Source organism: Artemia sp. Qi Xiang Cuo, chromosome 9 (genome assembly GCF_049724085.1).
Source record: "Artemia sp. Qi Xiang Cuo chromosome 9, ASM4972408v1, whole genome shotgun sequence".
NCBI lineage: Eukaryota > Metazoa > Arthropoda > Branchiopoda > Anostraca > Artemiidae > Artemia > Artemia sp. Qi Xiang Cuo.
Genome location: NC_142802.1, coordinates 36137263 through 36157627, shown reverse-complemented (window position 1 = coordinate 36157627; position 20365 = coordinate 36137263). Strand labels below are relative to the sequence as shown.

Below are 20365 nucleotides of genomic sequence, written 5' to 3'. Positions count from 1 at the left end.
TGTACGTTTTAAGGTTCGACCTTGTAACTCAGCCTCTTTAACTCTTTAGAAAACGTAGTTTTTTTCAAATAATACTTTATAATAATGAACTAATCAAGGACAACTTATAAAGTAAGCTATAGAATAGGTATAGTAAACTTCAAGTAAAAAGGTAGAGAGAATAAAAAAAAAACAGAAGAAAACCTGGGAACAGTGGATGGCATATTTACAGCAAATTAAATAAATAAAGTGTAACAGGCCAAAATCCGGATGTAATTTGACGAACTAATTTTGAGAAAAGCAAACTTTATACAGCTGACTCTAGGAAGACCTTTCACTTGTTAAAAAATACACATCAATTAACTGTTATTTTTATTTCTTCTTTTTTGTTTTAGCATGTACACTTCCGTAATTCCCGCCAAAGTGCGGTGTTCTTTAGAATAAGTTATTACAAATTCTGTCATGATTTAAAAAATATTAATTCTATCTGAAAATACGTGTCAAAAAGTATCGTAAGCCTTTTCTTCTACAGAAGGGTTGATACATCTCTTTAGCAAACTACTAGTTTTCTTCTAAATTAGCTTACCTTCCATGCATTCCTTTAGTTTTTAAATGAAATGAGTAAAATTTAACCTAAGAAAGCACTAAAATCACAATAATAAACTTACAATGAAATCGAGAAGCATAAATACAATGAAATGTGTCAGAAGTATATAACATCCTACACCTCGCGATTTCCGAAATTTCTGGACTCGAAGACTAGGAATTACGTATTGGCAGCTTGCAGTTCATAAATTTCCGAGGCTTACCACATGTAGGTCTGCAAATCAGTTTTTGTTAAGGCTTGATGATTTAAGCTAGGTCTTCCAATACGGTGCACAGGAATATGTATTCAGTGTCTGGCTAACTGTTTCCCGGTTGATGGTATGGATTCTTGGTATATGGGAGGGGGTATTACCTATAGTGTAGCGTAATTTTTCAAGAATTTAGCCATTCTATTTTGAGACTTGACCACAGTTCTCTTTTTTTGTGGTAGCTATATCCAATTTGAGGCGAGTCAATATTTTGATTTGAGCCCCATTTTGCTTACAGAGCTCAGCTCCATTGATTATGAACTTTTCACTACAAAGTTATAGAAATAAAAAATTCCTTTTAAATACGTAATCTTTTCAGCGTATGCATAGATTCATCAGACCTAAATAAATATTTTTATAATCTATTGTGTCCAAACTTATACCTGAAAGTTGTAAATTTAATATTTCAAGAAATTTCATTTCGCTGCTCCCAAAATTGCGGTCCGCCATACTTTACACACTAAAATGCTTTAACAGTATTTCATACACTTTAAAAATCGCTCAAGTGGTTTCCCAAATAAACGACTTCAATTTTGCGCATATCATTAAAGAAATGACAACTGGTCTTTTGATATGGCATCATCGACACGTAAGCAAAAAAGGTCATGTCATGCCTATTTAATTGAAGCCCCGTGATTTTTAAGATTCTCTTAATAATTTTGTAAAGTCTTCTTATTATTCACTGTTTCCACCCGTTTTCGAAGATTTGCCTTCCTTCAAAAAATGTTCATACCTCTTAGATCAGGCCTTCTTTAACTATGGGTCGCGACTCCATTTGGGGTTGCGTAGCAAAGTTCTGGGGTTGCGAGAGATTTTAATGTCAAATATTTAAAGACACAAATTTATAACATCTAGAAGTGTATTTGCAAGTGAGTGAATCACACTCACACGCTTGCAAATAACTATTTTTGCTTGTTTTTGGCTTATTTTTTGGCGTGAACTGCTTTTTCGGAAAGAAATTATTTTCTTCAACAATCCATACATCGTTTGAATCCAATAATTTTTACGTCATTTAACAAAGTTGTAATCTCTGTGTGCACGAAAGGTCAAACTAAAGGCCTTCCTTGGTCAATTCTTCCAATAGGTCCAGGGCGAGGTTCTCGAAGATAGCGTTTGGCACTGTAAAGTCGCAAACCCACCAATTCTAAATAAATATAAGATGTGGTTGGTTTTACCTTGCCGAGGTTGGTGTGTGGTTTCTTGGAAAGCTAGGTGGTTACTGAAGCTGTGTGGTTTCTTGTATCCCAAAACTTTTCTAAGTAATAATTTACTCATATTATGCACAGTCTATATAACTTATGCCGTACAGAGTCTTCAAATATACGAGGGGTGCTTTTTAAGTAAGGTCCGTTTGAAGATAAGTTCACAACGAAAGATTATTTTTAAAAAAGCAGATTTATTTTCAGAGAGCACATACTTTACTCTATTACGGCATACGGCATAGTTGCTAAGTTCGTTCAAACACACACCATATCTATCAACTAATTTTAAAGTAACCTCTTCATGAAAACTTGCCGGCTGCTTCGATAACCAAGAATTCACTGCAGTTTTTACGTCGTCATTATCATTGTAACGGTTGCCACTGAGGTGTTGCTTGAGGTGGAAAAACGGATGGTAATCACTTGGTGCAATATCAGGTCTGCAGGTTTGGTGGTCTAAAACTTCCCAGCCAAAACTGTCCAACAAATTCTGGGTCTGATCTGCAATGTTAGGTCTTGTATTGTCATGAAGAAGGACGATTCCCTTTGTCAGCATGTCAATTTTTTTTTTATCGCTCTGTAGAGCTTTCTGAGGGTTTGGCAGTATTCTTCTGAAATGATAGTGGTTCCTCGTTGAAGTCGAGCAACAAAACACCATACCTATTCCAAAACACCGACGTCATGATTTTGCACTGGGAGAGAGTCTATTTGACCTTTAACTTTACAAGGGAGTGTGTGTGTTTCCATTCCATGTTTTGTTGCCTCGATTTGGGTGTGATACGCGAACTCATGTTACGTCTCCAGTTCAACCGGTTGCCATTTCAGTGGCAACCGTTACGATGATGACGACAACGTAAAAGCGGCAGTGAACTCTTGGTTATTGGAGCAAGAGGCAAGCTTCTATGAGGAGGTTACTTTAAAATTAGTTGAGAGGTATGATAAGTGTTTGAAAAAACTTTGCAACTATGCTGAAAAATGCAGTAAAGTATGTACTTTCTGAAAATAAATTTACTTTTTTGAAATAATCTTTCACTGTGTACTTATGTTCAAACGGATCTTACTTAAAAAACACCCCTCGTATATCTATAAAAAGGGCTATTTATAATTTGAAGGCTGTGGTTGCTCAGAAAGTTTTAAACTTGTCCTGATACAGCTAATGGCAACATTGTATAATGAGCTTTCGAGCGACTCAAACTTAAAACTACAATTGCAAAAAAAAAACCTTGGCTTAATACTAGATTGGAACTAGAACTGAATTTCTCACAACTGATATGGTGTTAATTGTTCTTTTGCCACTCAACGCCACATATTTATGAGAAGGTACTTTCTCAGCTTTAACACATATTAAATCTCTAGATTGTTCGTTGCTAAAAAATATTGAAGAGGCCTTATGTCAAGCAGTGCCAAACGTTCCACTAAGATTTAATTTGTTATGCAATAAAAGACAGGCACATCCATCTCATTACATTTTTTCGTCTAATTTAATTTAATACTTACCGGCGTTTGAATATATTTGAACAAACTAGGGCGATCAGAATTCCCTTTTATTTATGGTATTGCAAAAGGGCAATTTTAATGTAACATGGGGCATATAATTTTTGTAACTATAATAAATACAATGTTGCAACTTTTTGTGTAATTTATAATTTTAGATTTTATATGATTCTAAGCAAATTCTAAAATTATATATATTTTCATATGTATCTTCATATTGTTGCCTAACAAAAAAAGCATCAAAAATATTTATTATCTTTCTTTTGTATTTATATACGGTCGCCAGGAAATTCGCAACCATGGATGGGGTCGCGAATGAAAAAAGTTTAAGAAGTTCGTCTTAGATGGATTCCTGCAAAGGTGCCTAGGTACTTTTAATACCATCACGACATGAAGAAAGTCACTTTCCGGAGAAAAAAAATGCAAAGGAACTGGTTATGCCTCATTTGTCTGCAAATTGCTAACATTATTTAGGAGAATAGCAATAATAAAATCCAAAAAAAACAGCAGATAAAAGCAAAAATGTATACAAAGCCGTATCTAGGGGGGGGAGGGGTAAGGAGTTTGAAACTCCAATCCCCCGAAACTCCCCCGAAATGCTTGTCAGACTCGTAAAAGCGTATCTCAAACGCGACAGGTTTTCAGGCAAAACCTATCGCCTAAAAATCATGGGAAATTTATGAGGCCTACCTTTTCCGAACTTTCCTCTTAGCTCTTTTTGAAGTATTTTCTTTGTTAATGCATTTTGCTTCTTTATTCTTTTGTCAAAAGACTTTATGAAGGGTTCATTCCACTTTTTCAGACGATGTCTGGTAGGACCTTTTTCTATATCAAGCACTGATGCTCCAATGCTTCCAAAAAGCTGAAAATATTGGAAAATAAATATCATAAATAAAATAAATTGTAAATAACAAATATTTCTATTACGAATTTTATGAAAAACTAAAATGGATCATACTTAATTGTTACTCTCATCAAGGAGGCACACTTGTGCCTCTATAAAGAGGCGACCCACCACAATGTTAAGCGATTTCAGGTCCTAGAGGTCGCAGAGAGACGGCGGTAATTGCATTTTGTAGCCCAAGCTCAAACTAAGAAACTTGCAAAATTTCATCCTCCTCCGACTTTATCTTCATGGGGTAAACTGGGCCGGAAGTTTGGACCCTCCCACCACAGCCCCCTTTAACGTTGTCCGATTGGGCTGAAATTTAGAGGTTAAGCTTTCCTAGGGCCCGGGAGCTTATCCTCGAAATTTCAGCTCAATCCGATCACTCCTTCCCTGTTTTCAAAAAACCAAATATAGCCACTTAAAATTCATCTCTTTTTTTTTTCTTAGCCACGCCGACAGGCCACAGGTGGCACCGGATCCGGTTGAATGAGGACTCATTCGAAGCAGAATTCGACCTGTTAGGGCCTTTTGATATTTTCAGACCGAAAAAATTATCCCCCGAATTTAAATTTACGAAAAACCTCGTTTTCCTATATGAGCCCCTGTTTATTTTTCCCTCCACAACCCCCCCCTGTAAAGGTGTCTGCGCGGGCTGAAATTTAGAGGATAAGCTTCCCTGGGGCCTGGAAGCTTATCGTCGAAATTTCAGCTAAATCTGATCACTCCTTCTCTGTTTTACAAAAACCACCAATCAAGATTTTTGGGAATTTGCTTGCGTCGAAAATACCTTCTATTTGCTAAACAACAATTACTATTGTGTTTGTATAGTCCAGCGGCTGAGACTTCAGACTTTCAGGCGGAAAACTCGGGTTCGATTCACCATCAGAGCAACTTTTTTATATACTTTGAAAAGAAACTCAGTTTCTTTTTTAAATTATTTGAAAAAAATTACGTTTTCTAAAGAGTTAAAGAGGCTGAGTTACAAGGTCGACCCTTAAAACGTACAGGGATTAGGAGGCACAGTTGGGGGGCTGTTAAAGAGGCTGAGTCACAAGTTCGAACCTTAAAACGTACAGGGATTAGGAGGCACCCTGCACGACGTGATTTGAGTATTCAGGAATTAAAAGCCTTAACACAAGAATGTTCAAGAGCGGGGGGTTTGGGGGCGGCAGCCCCCAACTTTAACTCCTGACACGATCAGCTAACAGTTAGTCAAGCAATAATAAGTAATAAACTGTACAAAAACGTGCAGAAATTATTTGAAAAAAACTACGTTTTCTAAAGAGTTAAAGAGGCTGAGTTACAAGGTCGAACCTTAAAACGTACAGGGATTAGGAGGCACAGTTGGGGGGCTACCACCCCCAAACCCCCGCTTTCGCAGCCTTTAAATATAAAAAAAAATTTCTTTAAACTGAAAGTAAGGAGCGACATTAAAACTTAAAAAGAACAGAAATTATTCCGTATATGAAAGAGGCTGTGCCCTCCTCAACGCCTCGCTCTTTACGCTAAAGTTTGACTTTCTCACAACTCTTTTTTTAAACAATAAAAACTTTAGCGTAAAGAGCGAGGCGTTGAGGAGGGCACAGCCTCTTTCATATACGGAATAATTTCTGTTCTTTTTAAGTTTTAATGTCGCTCCTTACTTTCAGTTTAAAGAAATTTTTTTTATATTTAAAGGCTGCGAAAGCGGGAGTTTGGGGGTGGTAGCCCCCAACTGTGCCTCCTAATCCCTGTACGTTTTAAGGTTCGACCTTGTAACTCAGCCTCTTTAACTCTTTAGAAAACGTAGTTTTTTTCAAATAATCTCAACAAGTAAGCTACTTGAGGGTTGGTGGAAACACTTTAAAGAGGTTATTTGTTAACAATTGGCTCGTCATGCTCAATGAAAACATGTTTTACTCTGCACCCTAAAGAAAAAAATCGAGTCGTGTTTCTTCTTGTTGTTTTTAGTAAAAAAAAAAATTATTTGATAGTTCTGTTTTCAAAATCCGAAAAACACACCAAATGAATCGTCTTTTTTGAGAACTCGGTGAAGGAATTTCGAGCAGATGACAATGAAAAAAATCATCAGAATATATAGTAATAACATATAAAATGTAATCAGAATCAGAATATAATATTCTGAATTCAAAATCACTTTGTAAATTTTCAGCGCTAATTTGACTGTACTTTTTCCAAGGAAAGTTGAGGAGAAAAGCGTAATTTCTAAGTTTACCAAATAGGTCTACCTGCGTATGCACTCTTCTGTTACGCATAAGCAATAATCCATTTTGGAACTTTTAACATTTTAAACCTCATTTCTCAGTGTAAGAGACTGTGCAAAGAACGTTTGTTTGAAATAGGGACGGGATCGAAATATTTTGTAGGAAAAGCATTGCGAAAGGATCAGGTGAAAACACATTTAACTGCTTCTTCAGCGCCTTTTTACGTACCTCTCATTTTCAGCAATGACTAAGTGGTATCTGTTATAAAGTCATCATGTCTTCAATTTAGCCAGAAAGAAGTTAGGCGTTTTTATGAGTAAAAAAAAAAATCAAACCTATCTTTATTCATTAAATTTGAATTTAAAATTCTTCATTTTATTCAATAAGAAAGATGCAAATTATAGTTTTCAATATGTTCTAGGGATAGATAAAAGAATAAAATTGAATAACTTCATTACAGTCTCATTTTCATGTTTTTGGGCGTATCATGATAATTTAAAACACATCCATTATTATGGAAATTTTCAGCGTCTGTAAATAAGCATTCGCAGAGAAAAACTTGCATAAAAATCTACAGTCGTAAAAAAAGCGATTGTAAATCTCTTCAATTAATATAATATCCCACAAGCAAGTTATATTGAACAAAACAAAAAAATTATTAACTGGGAGCTTTAGGCATAGCGTCCTAAAATTATTCAAATTGAGTTTTTACAAAAAGAGATTTAAAAAAACAACAACAAAAAAATATAGATGCTAGAAGCATTGATAGAAGATAGTTGACAAGTTCATCCATATATAATTATAGTGATTCAATATGCTATGGACCAGGGATCTTAAATTCAATCCCTTGAAGGGCCAATTTTACTTTAAAATGATTAAAAATCTGAAAATTACTTTACTGTTTGTTCTTCTTCTATATAGCAATGCATAAAAACTACCATGAAGGTCCTTTCACTTCTAAAGATTGTTCTTTAGAATAGTTATAGTGCGTGGCAGTATATATTGGCAGTCCAGGTACTAACAGATCATCTGCTTTTTTAGAATAGTATTATTATATTTTAAAAGTATTGAATTTGTTTGATTAAATTTTGGGGGGGATTTCCCAGTCTCCTGCTTAGTTTCACGGCTGTTTATTTCAGGTAAACTCAAGTTTGAACCCTGAAATTTTGGATATTCTGATCCTTGACAGCTCTTCTATCTTTAACAAGATCTCAATATTTACCACCGAAGCTGTTTTAGTTATTTTAATAGTTGAAGATGAAGTCTCATCTTTAGCCCTACATTCGTATAAAAAAGAACTGATGCAATAAGCAAAATTTTTGAATTGCAGCATCAAGCAATTTTAATTGGCTGTTATGTTTGCACCTTATTTTTTCGTCGTTTAATTTTTACTCTAAAATATTCAAGATTAAAAAATTTTTATTTAGTGACTTAGTGGAAGTTCCATGGTGGTGTTATTGGATGCAAAAAAAAAGCCTAATTACATAAAAGTTATGTTGTTCCAGCTTTTGTAGTTAAGCCCAGTAACATCCTTTTAAACTAGAATTGCTGACGTTGGAAACAAAATTGTCATGACAAGCAAATGTCGTTACTGTGTGAAACTAGGCTAAATTTAGAATGACATTGGAAGTTTCTGGGTTAATATTTGATTTCAAAAATAATTCGTATATTTGTCATTACAAACCCGGAATTTACGCATGATTAAAAACGCAGCTTTTAATTTTTTTTTTTTAGATAATTTTTGTTTAGCTCCAGAATCATTAGTTCGGCTATTGGGCCAAAATTAGCTGCTATGGAGGCCACTCATAGCCCTCATGTCGTATATTTAACACTCCAATTATGGGCCAACAGATTAACTGTAAATTTATTCATAAAACAAATTATTATCAATAATTTCATAATATATCTGTCAATAACATTAAACAGGTTGTTTGAATCTTCGCCATTTTGTTTTATTTTCAATTTAATGAAATTTATTTACCTAATAAAATCAACAATTAACTAGTAATAATACATCGGAAATGAAACAACCACAAAATAATATACATATTTATTTCATAAATCTGCACAATAAACAAACATAAATCAATAGGAATAAAAGAAATAAATGGATTGATTTATAACAAGGGTTGCACAAAACACAGAGTGAGTTTGCGTGCCTTTAAGACAGTCGCCTGACCAAGAAAACCACAACTGTTGCCTCGTTTTTAAGTAAAGAAAAAGTCGAACTGACGGTTTGTCTTAGCTGAGGTATTTTTCGCTGGGTTAGCCCAAGTATTTACGATTATCGTTTATATTTGCCACACTGTTCACCTATTTTTAGCACTTTTTCTAAGCTTTTTCCTCCAAAATTCAATACTGCAAACGTGCCTGGATTGAAACTCTCCTTTTAGACTGCTTTCTTCAAAATGGAGAAGAAGTCAGGTTCTAACGACAAGCTCCAACCAGTCAACCACTACTTTTAAATGGAGACTACGCAAGACATTTTCCGGACATTATCCACAATTGTACTTCCATATTTACAAAGATTAAATCGGTTAATTCAGCCTAAATGAGCAGGCTAAACACGTTCCCTTTTTTAGGAAGACACGAGAAAGAATTTACGATTCCAGAGCCTTCTTTGCATTCCCAGTAGAATTTTGACATGGAGAATACCTATCTTATCCTCGTGAGGATACAGTCCAAGATACATAAATAAGGGAAACAGAAGTCGAGGCTATCCCTGTCATTTAAGAAGATTGAAGGAGTTGCCCTTTGATTAGAAGCAAAGAATAAATGTAGTATCTTTCCTTTACATTTTCTCGCTCAGAACAGCATGCTTTTAGGACATAGAAAATTAAATGTTTACCTAATTTAGGGATTAATTAAAAAAAAAACTTATCAAAAAATAATCTTTTCACAGAAAAGTAACAGCCCGTAATAAAACCTAAGAGAAGTAGAAATATGATCATATAATAATTAAAACTAAGAGAAAAAATTAAATTAAAATGACTCGTCTAGTCTAACCTAAAACGGAAAGCTATCATAAACAAGAGTAGGGCTACCATCCCCTAAACTTCAAGCCACAGCGTTACTTGCGACTTACTGCAAAACGATATGCATTTTGAACAGTGTAGTCCTTACCTGTCAGAACATCAACACAAAAAGAAAAAAATAATAATCATAGCAATAATAAATACGATCACTGCAATAATCCAGATGATTAGAAAGAACTATTGAAAGTGGGTTGATTGTTTAATATATAATGAAATTAATTTTTGTAAATCTCAGCAACTTTTTATTTTCGATAATTTAATTATATATAGTAAATGTTTGGAATATATTTCGTTTGCAGTAAAAAGAAATAGGACCATAGCCTTTAGAAAGTTTAGGGGACGGTAGTCCTACTCCTGTTTGTGATTATTTTATATTCGTTCTAAGTTTACTTGATTATTCGTCTGAATTTCTGCTCGTTTTTAAGAAACATTAAACAAATAACATTATTCCGTATATGAGAAGTGCTGTCCCTTCCTCGACCCTCGCTCTTAACGCTAAAGTTTGTTCTTTTCTCTACTTGTTTAAATTAAACGACCCGTGTGACTGAGCAGTCTTTCTTAAAGAACTGTGACAAAAAGTCAAACTTTAGTGTAAAGAACAATACATTTTTAACCGATGAGAGGGGCATCTTCAAAAAGTATTGAATGGCCAGGGTTTTCGAAAATATGGTTGCTCGGAACCGAAACAAAAGAATTAGAAATATTATTAGAATTTAGAGCCTTTATTTTACTATCATTGTATTGTTCGAGATTTTTCTTATAAAAATCGTGTTGGGTTCTAACACCATAATGATTGCCGCAGTCACACGGTATTTTATAAACCCCTCTTCGATGAGTAACTAGGGTCTTATCTTTATCATAGTTAAGAAAATTTATGATTTTTAAATTGCTCGTAAAAACCACAAACATATTATTCTGTGTAGAAATTTTGTAAAATTTCCTAGTAATTTTTGGCATGTGAGGAAGGTAAATTGCATTTGAAGGTTTATTAGAAGTATCACATGATAAAACATCTTTAGTTTTAAGTGAATATCTTTTTAGCCTACGATTAATTATGTTATCAATGAACAGGATAGGGTAACTGTTTCTAAAAAATATATCTCTAAAAAAATTTAACTCTGCTGTTATATAAGACTCTGAGCAAATATTTAGGACATGATCCACAAGAGAAGTTATAAGACCTATTCTAACTTGGGGGGGGAGGATTTAAAATGAAGGTGACTGCTGTTTTGTGATATTCCGTAAACAGTAAAATCTAGTTTATCACTACTACGATTAATTAAGACAATTAAAAATAATATTTAGCTTGCGTATTCAGCTTCTGGAGTAAACTTCAGGTTTCCATCATGTTTGTTCAGGTGATCTAAGAAACCTGTAAATTCATCTTCCTCGTAGTTCCAAAGAGGGGTCTAGGCGTTTTCCCCACGGAAAATCCCCCCCCCCCAGAAAATTCCCCTCGGAAAATTCTCACCCCCCGGAAACTTTCCTTCGGATAATCCCTCCACATTCTCCCTGGATAATATCGGATGTTCATTAGAAGGGAAATTGACAGTTCTACTCACCTGTTTAAGTCAGAGGCAATGCTATAGCGCTACCTGTAGTCAAGAGCCTTAAGGAATCAATACTAGTATTCATTTATTTATATACGTTTTTTCCAGGGTCACTTCATATGGAAGGGGTGGTCGTATAACCTTTGGAAGGGGCTCATTCGACTGCAAATTAAAAGTTCTAGTGAACTTTTTAAGAGTCAAAAGTGATTGGAGGGCAAAAAGCCATCCCCCACACCGTTTTTTCTCCGAACGCATCCGATCGAAATTTTGAGACAGCCATTTTCTTCCAAATAGTCCAGAGGTAAAATAACCATGTCTTGGGGTTTTAAAACTCCCCTTCCAGCCCTCGGGGCAAGGAATGTAGGCTATGCAAGTTTCCCATTGTTAAGATATAACGTTTTTATGGGAAGGGTGGTCGTATAGACTTTGGAGGAGGCTCATTAAATTGGAAATCAAAAGTTCCCACGCCCCTTTTAAGATTTAACTGCTTTGCAACCAATTGCTACCGAATCAGTTGTAACCGACTACAGTGTTTTTAAGCAAAGTTCTTATCCCAGTTCAACGGCCATTGTGTTTCATCACTCGTTTAGGGAGGAAGGAAACTCCCTCAAAGGCTGCATTTAATCCAAAACATCCCTACTCTTATTGATCCTTCAGATAAATACAGAATTAGTTCTAAGGGAGAAACGGAGGGGCAGCGGTAGAAATCAATATATAGTCCGCAGAGCCGTATCCAGGATTTATTTTTTTTTGGGGGGGGGATACAAAAAAACTTTAAAAAATAAAAATGTGTTATTATGCATTTCTATTAGGTTTTTATAAGCCGGACAAACACTTCGGGAACGTTACCCCAAGCGCCTCTCCTGAATCCGGCCGTGATAATCTATCTTGATTTCCGGGAATATTTATGTTCTACGCTGTTATTATGAAAGTAAAGGGTAACATTAAACCCCAAAATACTGCATCTTTTTGGCTACCATACCCCAGAATTTTTATTTTATACATTAGGTTTCTTTTGGTCCAAGGATCTGCGACTGCAAGTTCCAAACGGATCAGAGATTAAAATGTTTTGGCCCCTTTGCTGATAGCCAGGCTCCCCCTCCTCTCCCAAAACAAAATATTTGGTCCTTTAGACCCAGAGAACAATCTCTGAAATCTTTGAGCTTATCATACACCCAACATCGGACAACCTCCTTTTCTGATTAGGAAACCTATTTCTAAACAGTAGGTAATTTGCACTATGCATAACCCTTTCCCCAGGGGCTCCTGGGGTCATATTCTTGTAGGTATATATGCTCGTCTATTAGATGGAAATACATATATCAGATAGAATATATATATATATATATATATATATATATATATATATATATATATATATATATATATATATATATATATATATATATATATATATATATATATATATATATATATATATATACATAAATTTTGATCAGATGTCAATGGGTTCCACAGGGGGTGGGTACCAAAATAGGCGTGCTAGGGGGCCTTTCTGCCCTCCAATAATATTTGACTCTTAAATAAGGCAAAAGAACTTTCAATTTCCAACTGAATAAACTCCTCCCTAGTTTCTAAGACTACCTCTTGCATACAAACTGTCCGGGAAAAAAATCAACACGTTCAATACTTATGGTACTTACTTAGGTAGCGCTACTGCGCTGCCTTTGATGATAGAACTGGGCAGCTTCGTTCCAAATCAGTGAAGGTGGAAACTGAAAATGTATAATTTAACAATATAGGCGAAAAGAAGGAAAGAATAATAGCTAAACATCAATGCTCGGCCTTGCATTAACTCAAACTAACATTGCGAAGAGAATTCGTGTAATGTTAATAAAACGCGACAAAAAAAAGACAAAACCGAAATTATGTAAGAAACTACCTTGAACTCGAAAAGCAAGTTAATAAATATATACTGGTTAGGACCTAGAAAGTAGAATTGGCAAGGAACACTTAGTGCTATTTTCTTCTATAATTACAATAAATGATAATTAATCACGAGAAGGAATCCATTTATTCCAGATTTATACCGACATTTTTATAAATTACACAAAAGTTACTATAAAATAAAATAAATCGCAATATGTGTTTTAGTTTCTTTAAGAGGCAAGAGGTTATAGATCCCCTTCCTCCACCCACACGAAGAAAAAAAAGAGTATTATTTTTTTATTAATTTTTGGTTATACAATAGCTAAGTAAGAATCTTCCATTATACAGTGATTCCTACACTGAAAATCCTCACGTATGTTGGATGTTCTTGAACTGGAAATATTCTTATGGCTCCGAGACTAGTTAAGCTTAATCATTTCCTTATTACAAATTCTTTTAGGTTATATTTTAGTTTGATTAAGAAGTACGTGTCAGTTCATGCATTTGTCTCTAAGTGGAATAGAACTAAAAGGTATGTTTGAAAAAAACACAATTGACCCTTGATACAGCGTTGTGACTTTATTGTAATCGCGTATTTTTTATTTTGACATCAAAAAGGAGAGTTTCATGCCAAAAACAAAAACGTGAAGACAGGGTGGTGTAAGGAAAGAACAACAATGTACAATGAGCATGCTAAGTAGGTATTTATTAAATACCTGTTTTATCACCATTAAAAACGTAGCATAAAAAGGCAAAGGTCTAACCGCACTCGACTCGGCATGATGTTCTGATGTCGCATAGGAACCAAGACCGTGATACGAATACAAATCATTGTGTTGAATTGGAACATCCCACCAGTTTGTAACGGGTCTTGATGTAGTTGTACGCGTACGTACCCTTGTAAAAAATGGGGTTGTAGGCAGCACTGGAGGTTGTCGTTTAATTGTAGTTTGAGGGCGATAGGTAACAATAGTGAGGAACGGAGTTCCATCAAAGAAATCCTTAGCAGCATGGAACGAAAAAGGTATCGTGTTGAAAAAGAGGCTTTAATGTTGCTGCATCTTTTTAATTTGTCAATAAATCCTCTAATAGCATACACTTATTTGAGTTTTGAAATATTGAAAAAGAGCTGTAATTTCAGCAAATTGTATATTAATTTTTTAATGTAAAAGTTGGATAATTTTTTACGTGTTCTTTTTGGATTAAGTTTCAAAATTTACATTGAAAAATAACAATACATCAAAACAGATTAAAAACCTGTGAAGAAGAAGATATTGCCCCAGGGTAAAATCTCTCTGATGTTGTGGAAACGGTACTTTTTAACAAAAACGGTAGCTTAAGAAATCAAATGTGATAAAAAGTTGAAGTTTAGTTTGATAAGCAAGTTTAATTTAAAGGATTTTTCACGTCTAGGATAACAACATTTTGGATAGTAAATAGTGGGAGAGGGGGAATTTCAGGTTTAGGATGTATAACAACACTTTAAAGGTAAAGTATAAGTTAAAATTAACACAGGGAGAGTTAAAGGGAAAGTATGAGTTTGAAATTAAAAGATATGAAAGTAAGAAATAGGTTTTACTTTTCAAATGTGCTTTGACCGTGGGTAGGCTCTTATATGTAACGATGGGCTTTATTTTACATTTTTATTTATTTTGGGAAATGTAAGCTGCGACCATGTATCAGAGGCAACGCTATAGCGTTGCCTATAGTAAAGGCCATACGGCTCCCATGTTTTATAATTATTTATAATTTTTTTTCCAAGAGGCATTTCATATGGAGGGGGTCGTCGTATAAACTTCAAAAGAGGCTCATTCGATCGGAAATCGAGAGTTCTAGTGTTGTTTTAAAAACTCAAAAGTGATCGGAGGGAAAATAGCCCCCCCCCCTCGACGCCCTTTTTTCCCCAAATACATCCGATAAAGATTTTGAGGTAGCCATTTTGTTAAAAATAGTTCAAAGATCATATAACACAAACTCCAGGGTCGACACAAGCCCCCAGGGCCTGGGGCAGGCGTTGTAAGTTTTGACCTGGGGGCAACTACGGTTCTTATAAAAGGGATGCTCGTAAAAACTTCAGAGAGAGCTCATTTGATTGGAAATTAAAAGTTCTAGTTCACATTTTTAGAGTCAAAAGAGATCAGGGGGCAATTAGCTCCCCCCACGCCTTTTTTACCAATTGTATCAGATACAAATTTTGAGATAGCCATTTTGTTAAGAATGGTTCAAAGATCATATAACTAAAACTCCGGTGTCAACACAGCTCCCAGGGCCCAGGGGCAGGCGATGTAAGTTATGCCCTGGGGTCATATATGTTTCTTATGGAAGGGATGCTCGCATAAATTTCAAAGAGGGCTGATTTGATTGGAAATTGAGAGTTCTAGTTCACTATTTAAGAGTCAAAATAAATCGGAGGGCAACTAGCCCCCTCACGCCCTTTTTTCCTCAACACCATCCGATAAGAACTTTGAGATAGCCATTATTTAAAAAATAGTTCAAAGACCCTGTAACATAACTCCGTGGTCAACAGAACCCCCCAGGGTCCAGGGACAGGCATCGTAAGTTACGTCCTGGGGGAATATATGGTTCTCATGGAAGGGATGCTCGTAAAAACTCCAGAGAGGGTTATTTGATTGGAAATTGAAAGCCGTTATTCACTTCTTAAGAGTCAAAAGAGATCGGAGGGCACCTAGCTCCCTCCACGCTCCTTTTTCTCCCAAATGCATCCGGTAAAAATTTTTGAGATAGCCACTTTGATAAAAATAGTTCAAAAATCAGATAGCAAAAACTCAATTGTCGACACAACCCCCAGGGACCGGGGGCAGGCGTTGTAAGTTATGCCCTGGGGCAAATATGGTTTTTATGAAAGGGATGCTCGTATAAACTTCAGTAAGAGCTTATTTAGTCGGAAATTGAAACTTTTAGTTAACCTTTTTAGAGTCGAAAGAGATCCGCGGGCAATTACCCCACCCCTCCCGTGCCTTTTTTTCCAAACCCATCCGCTGAAAATTTTGAGATAGCCATTTTGTTAAAAATAGTTCAAAGGTCAGATAAGAAAAACTCTGGTGTCAATACAACCCCCCAGGGTCCGGGGGCAGAGGTTCTAAGTTATGCACTGAGGGCATATATGGTTCTTGTGAAAGGGGTGCTCGTATAAACTTCATAGAGGGCTCATTTGATTGTAAATTGAAAGTTCTAGTTCACTCTTTAACAGTCAAGAGATTGGAGGGCAACTAGCCCTCCCCCACGCCTTTTTGTCCAAACCTATCCGCTACAAATTTTGAGATAGCCATTTTTTTTAAATCGTTCAAAAAATAGATAACAAAAACTCTGGTGTCGTAACAACCCCCCAGGGCCCGAGGGGTAGGCGTTGTACGTGTTGTCCTGGGGGCGCATATGGTTCTTATGAAAGGGATGCTTGTATAATCTTCAGAGAGGGCTCATTTGATTGGAAATTGAAAGCTCTCGTTCACTTTTTAAGAGTCAAAAAAGATCGGAGGGCAACTAGCCCCTCCCCACACCCTTTTTTTCCAAAATACATCCGATAACATTTTGAGATAGCCATTTTGTTAAAAATAGTTCAAAGATGATATAACAAAAACTCCGGTGTCTACCCAACCCCCCCGGGCCCAGGGGAAGGCATTTTACGTCATGCCCTGGAGGCATATATTCTTATGGAAGGAATGCTCGTATAAACTTCGGAGAGGGCTCTTTTGATTGGAAATTGAAAGTTCTAGTTCACTTTTTAAGAGTGAAGAGAGATCGGATGGAAACTAGCCCCCCCCCCTCTCCCTCTACGGCCTTTTTTCCTCAAACCCATCTGATAAGAACTTTGAGATAGCCATTTTTTTTAAATAGTTCAAAGATCGTATTAGGAAAACTCCGGGGTAGACACAACCCACCGGGGCCCGAGGGCATGCGTTGTAAGTTATGCCCCGGGGGAATATACGGTTCTTATGGAAGGGATGCTCATAAAAACTTCGGATAGGGCTCACTTGATTGATAATTGAAAGTTCTAGTTCAGATTTTGAGAGTCAAAAGAGATTGGAGGGAAACTCACCCCCAAGCACTTTTTTCCCCAATACCATCCGATAAAATTTGACCCGAGGGCATATATGGTTCTTATGAAAGAGATGCTCGTATAAACTTTATAGAGGGCTAGTTTGAATGGAAATTGAAAGTTCTAGTTCACTTCAAGAGATTGGAGGGCAACTAGCCCCTCCCCACGCCCTTTTCCTCCAAACCCATCCACTACAAATATTGAGATAGCCATTTTTTTAAATTAATTAAAAAAAAAATTTCCGAAAAATAATTTTTTCAAAGAAAAGTAAAAGCCATTTTAAAATTAAGCTAAGGAGATATTAATACTTGTTAAAATTCAAACTCAAAATGACCAGAAATTACTATTAAAGAATAAATGAAACTAAAAACGAACCGAAATTAAATAAACAATCATAGCAAAAAACATACAAAAAGTTATAATATAAATTAATAAATAGATTTTAAAACAAGTAATGGTTTGATTGAATATGAAAATCAAGCTTAAAAAGAAAACAAATATTTTGCTATTAAAGTATAAATGAAACATAAAACGAACAGAAATTAAATAAACAATCAATGCGAACAAACATACAATATACATTAATGTAAATGAATAAATAAATCTTAAAACGAGTGAAACTTTAATTCAATATGCAAATCAAGTTTGAATCGAATAAAAATAACTACAAACAGGAGTTTGGGTATCGCCTCGCTGCAGAAGCCTAAAACCTACTGCGTCATTCGTGCTTTACTGAAAACGAATTATATTACAAATGTTTTCTTTTGTACTTAATATTTAAAATAAACATTAAAATTACAGTAAAATTTTGAACTGATGAGCTGATAGCAATTAATATAATTATGCATCAAATATTCATTTTAGTTTATTAGTTCTTTTCAAGATTAGTCAAGACAAATATAGTTTCACTACAAACAAAATTTGGATACTGCCCCCTTCTTTAACTGTAAAAACATAAAGCCTTCTGCGTCATTGGTGCTTTCATTAATTATTTGAAAAAAACTACGTTTTCTAAAGAGTTAAAGAGGCTGAGTTACAAGGTCGAACCTTAAAACGTACAGGGATTAGGAGGCACAGTTGGGGGCTACCACCCCCAAACCCCCGCTTTCGCAGCCTTTAAATATAAAAAAAAATTTCTTTAAACTGAAAGTAAGGAGCGACATTAAAACTTAAAAAGAACAGAAATTATTCCGTATATGAAAGAGGCTGTGCCCTCCTCAACGCCTCGCTCTTTACGCTAAAGTTTTTATTGTTTAAAAAAAGAGTTGTGAGAAATTCAAACTTTAGCGTAAAGAGCGAGGCGTTGAGGAGGGCACAGCCTCTTTCATATACGGAATAATTTCTGTTCTTTTTAAGTTTTAATGTCGCTCCTTACTTTCAGTTTAAAGAAATTTTTTTTATATTTAAAGGCTGCGAAAGCGGGGGTTTGGGGGTGGTAGCCCCCAACTGTGCCTCCTAATCCCTGTACGTTTTAAGGTTCGACCTTGTAACTCAGCCTCTTTAACTCTTTAGAAAACGTAGTTTTTTTCAAATAATTTCTGCACGTTTTTGTACAGTTTATTACTTATTATTGCTTGACTAACTGTTAGCTGATCGTGTCAGGAGTTAAAGTTGGGGGGCTGCCGCCCCCAAACCCCCGCTCTTGAACATTCTTGTGTTAAGGCTTTTAATTCCTGAATACTCAAATCACGTCGTACAGGGTGCCTCCTAATCCCTGTACGTTTTAAGGTTCGAACTTGTGACTCAGCCTCTTTAACAGCCCCCCAACTGTGCCTCCTAATCCCTGTACGTTTTAAGGGTCGACCTTGTAACTCAGCCTCTTTAACTCTTTAGAAAACGTAATTTTTTTCAAATAATTTAAAAAAGAAACTGAGTTTCTTTTCAAAGTATATAAAAAAGTTGCTCTGATGGTGAATCGAACCCGAGTTTTCCACCTGAAAGTCTGAATCTCAGCCGCTGGACTATACAAACACAATAGTAATTGTTGTTTAGCAAATAGAAGGTATTTTCGACGCAAGCAAATTCCCAAAAATCTTGATATGTGGTTTTTGGAAAATAGGGAAGGAGTGATCAGATTGAGCTGAAATTTCGACGATAAGCTCCCAGGCCCCAGGAAAGCTTATCCTCTAAATTTCAGCCCGATCAGACAACTTTCCCGGGGGGGTTGTGGAGGGAAAAATTCACATGGGCTAATATAGGAAAACGAGGTTTTTCGTAAATGTAAATTCGGGGGATAATTTTTTCGGTCTGAAAATATCAAAAGGCCCTAACAGGTCGAATTCTGCTTCGAATGAGTCCTCATTCACCCGGATCCGTTGCCAACTGTGGCCTGTAGGCGTGGCTAAGAAAAAAAAAGAGAGGAATTTTAAGTGGCTATATTTGGTTTTTTGAAAACTGGGAAGGAGTGATCGGATTAAGCTAAAATTTTGCGGATAAGTTCCCGGGACCTAGGAAAGCTGAACCTCTAAATTTCAGCCCAATCATACAATGTTAAAGGGGGGCTGTGGTGGGAGGGTCCGAACTTCCGGCCCAGTTTACCCCAGGAAGATCAAGTCGGAGGAGGATGAAATTTTGCAAGGTTTCTTAGTTTGAGCTTGGGCTACAAAATGCGATTACCGCCGTCTCTCTGCGACCTCTAGGACCTGAAATCGCTTAACATTGTGGTGGGTCGCCTCTTTATAGAGGCACAAGTGTGCCTCCTTGATATCATTATATATCTAATATTCAATTTGATTTTGTTTATACTTTCCAAGACTGTTCAAGACTCATATAGTTTTGCCATTCTTTTTTAACTCTGCCATTTTTTCTAACTAATCGTGTTGGTTTGTTATGAAAACATTCTATGTCTTCTAGGTATTTCTATTTGAGCTGAAAACTGCATCTCAAACTCTGTGGAACATGTATTTTCTTGCACGAAACACCAAAATATAATAAAATGTCAAGTTTCGGAGTGTTCCACCACTCGCAAGCAAGTGTCATTGGTATTTTTGAATCCGCATGGTCAATTTAGGGGGTAGAGGGTAGGCTAATTCTCGTAGCAGCCCCATTCCGTCGTGGTATTTATTTATTCATTTACATTAATATATATTGTATGTTTGTTCGCATTGAGTGTTATTTAATTTCTGTTCGTTTTAAATTTCATTTATACTTTAATAGCAAAATATTTGTTTTCGTTTTCAGCTTGATTTTCATATTAAATCTAAGCATTACTCGC

General features: G+C 35.8%; 1 protein-coding gene across 4 annotated transcripts in view; it reads right to left on the bottom strand.

The window, feature by feature from the left end:
* Positions 1–20365, bottom strand: part of LOC148948608 (protein madd-4-like) — a 511292-nt gene that overhangs the window by 47627 nt on the left and 443300 nt on the right. For all 4 annotated transcript variants that reach the window (XM_089094504.1, XM_089094505.1, XM_089094503.1 and 1 more), the window contains 2 exons: positions 13811–14095; positions 4217–4388 (listed from right to left, as the gene is read on the bottom strand). In XM_089094504.1, coding sequence (XP_088950630.1) covers positions 4217–4388; positions 13811–14095 — 457 coding nt within the window. The remainder of the gene's footprint in view (positions 1–4216; positions 4389–13810; positions 14096–20365) is intronic.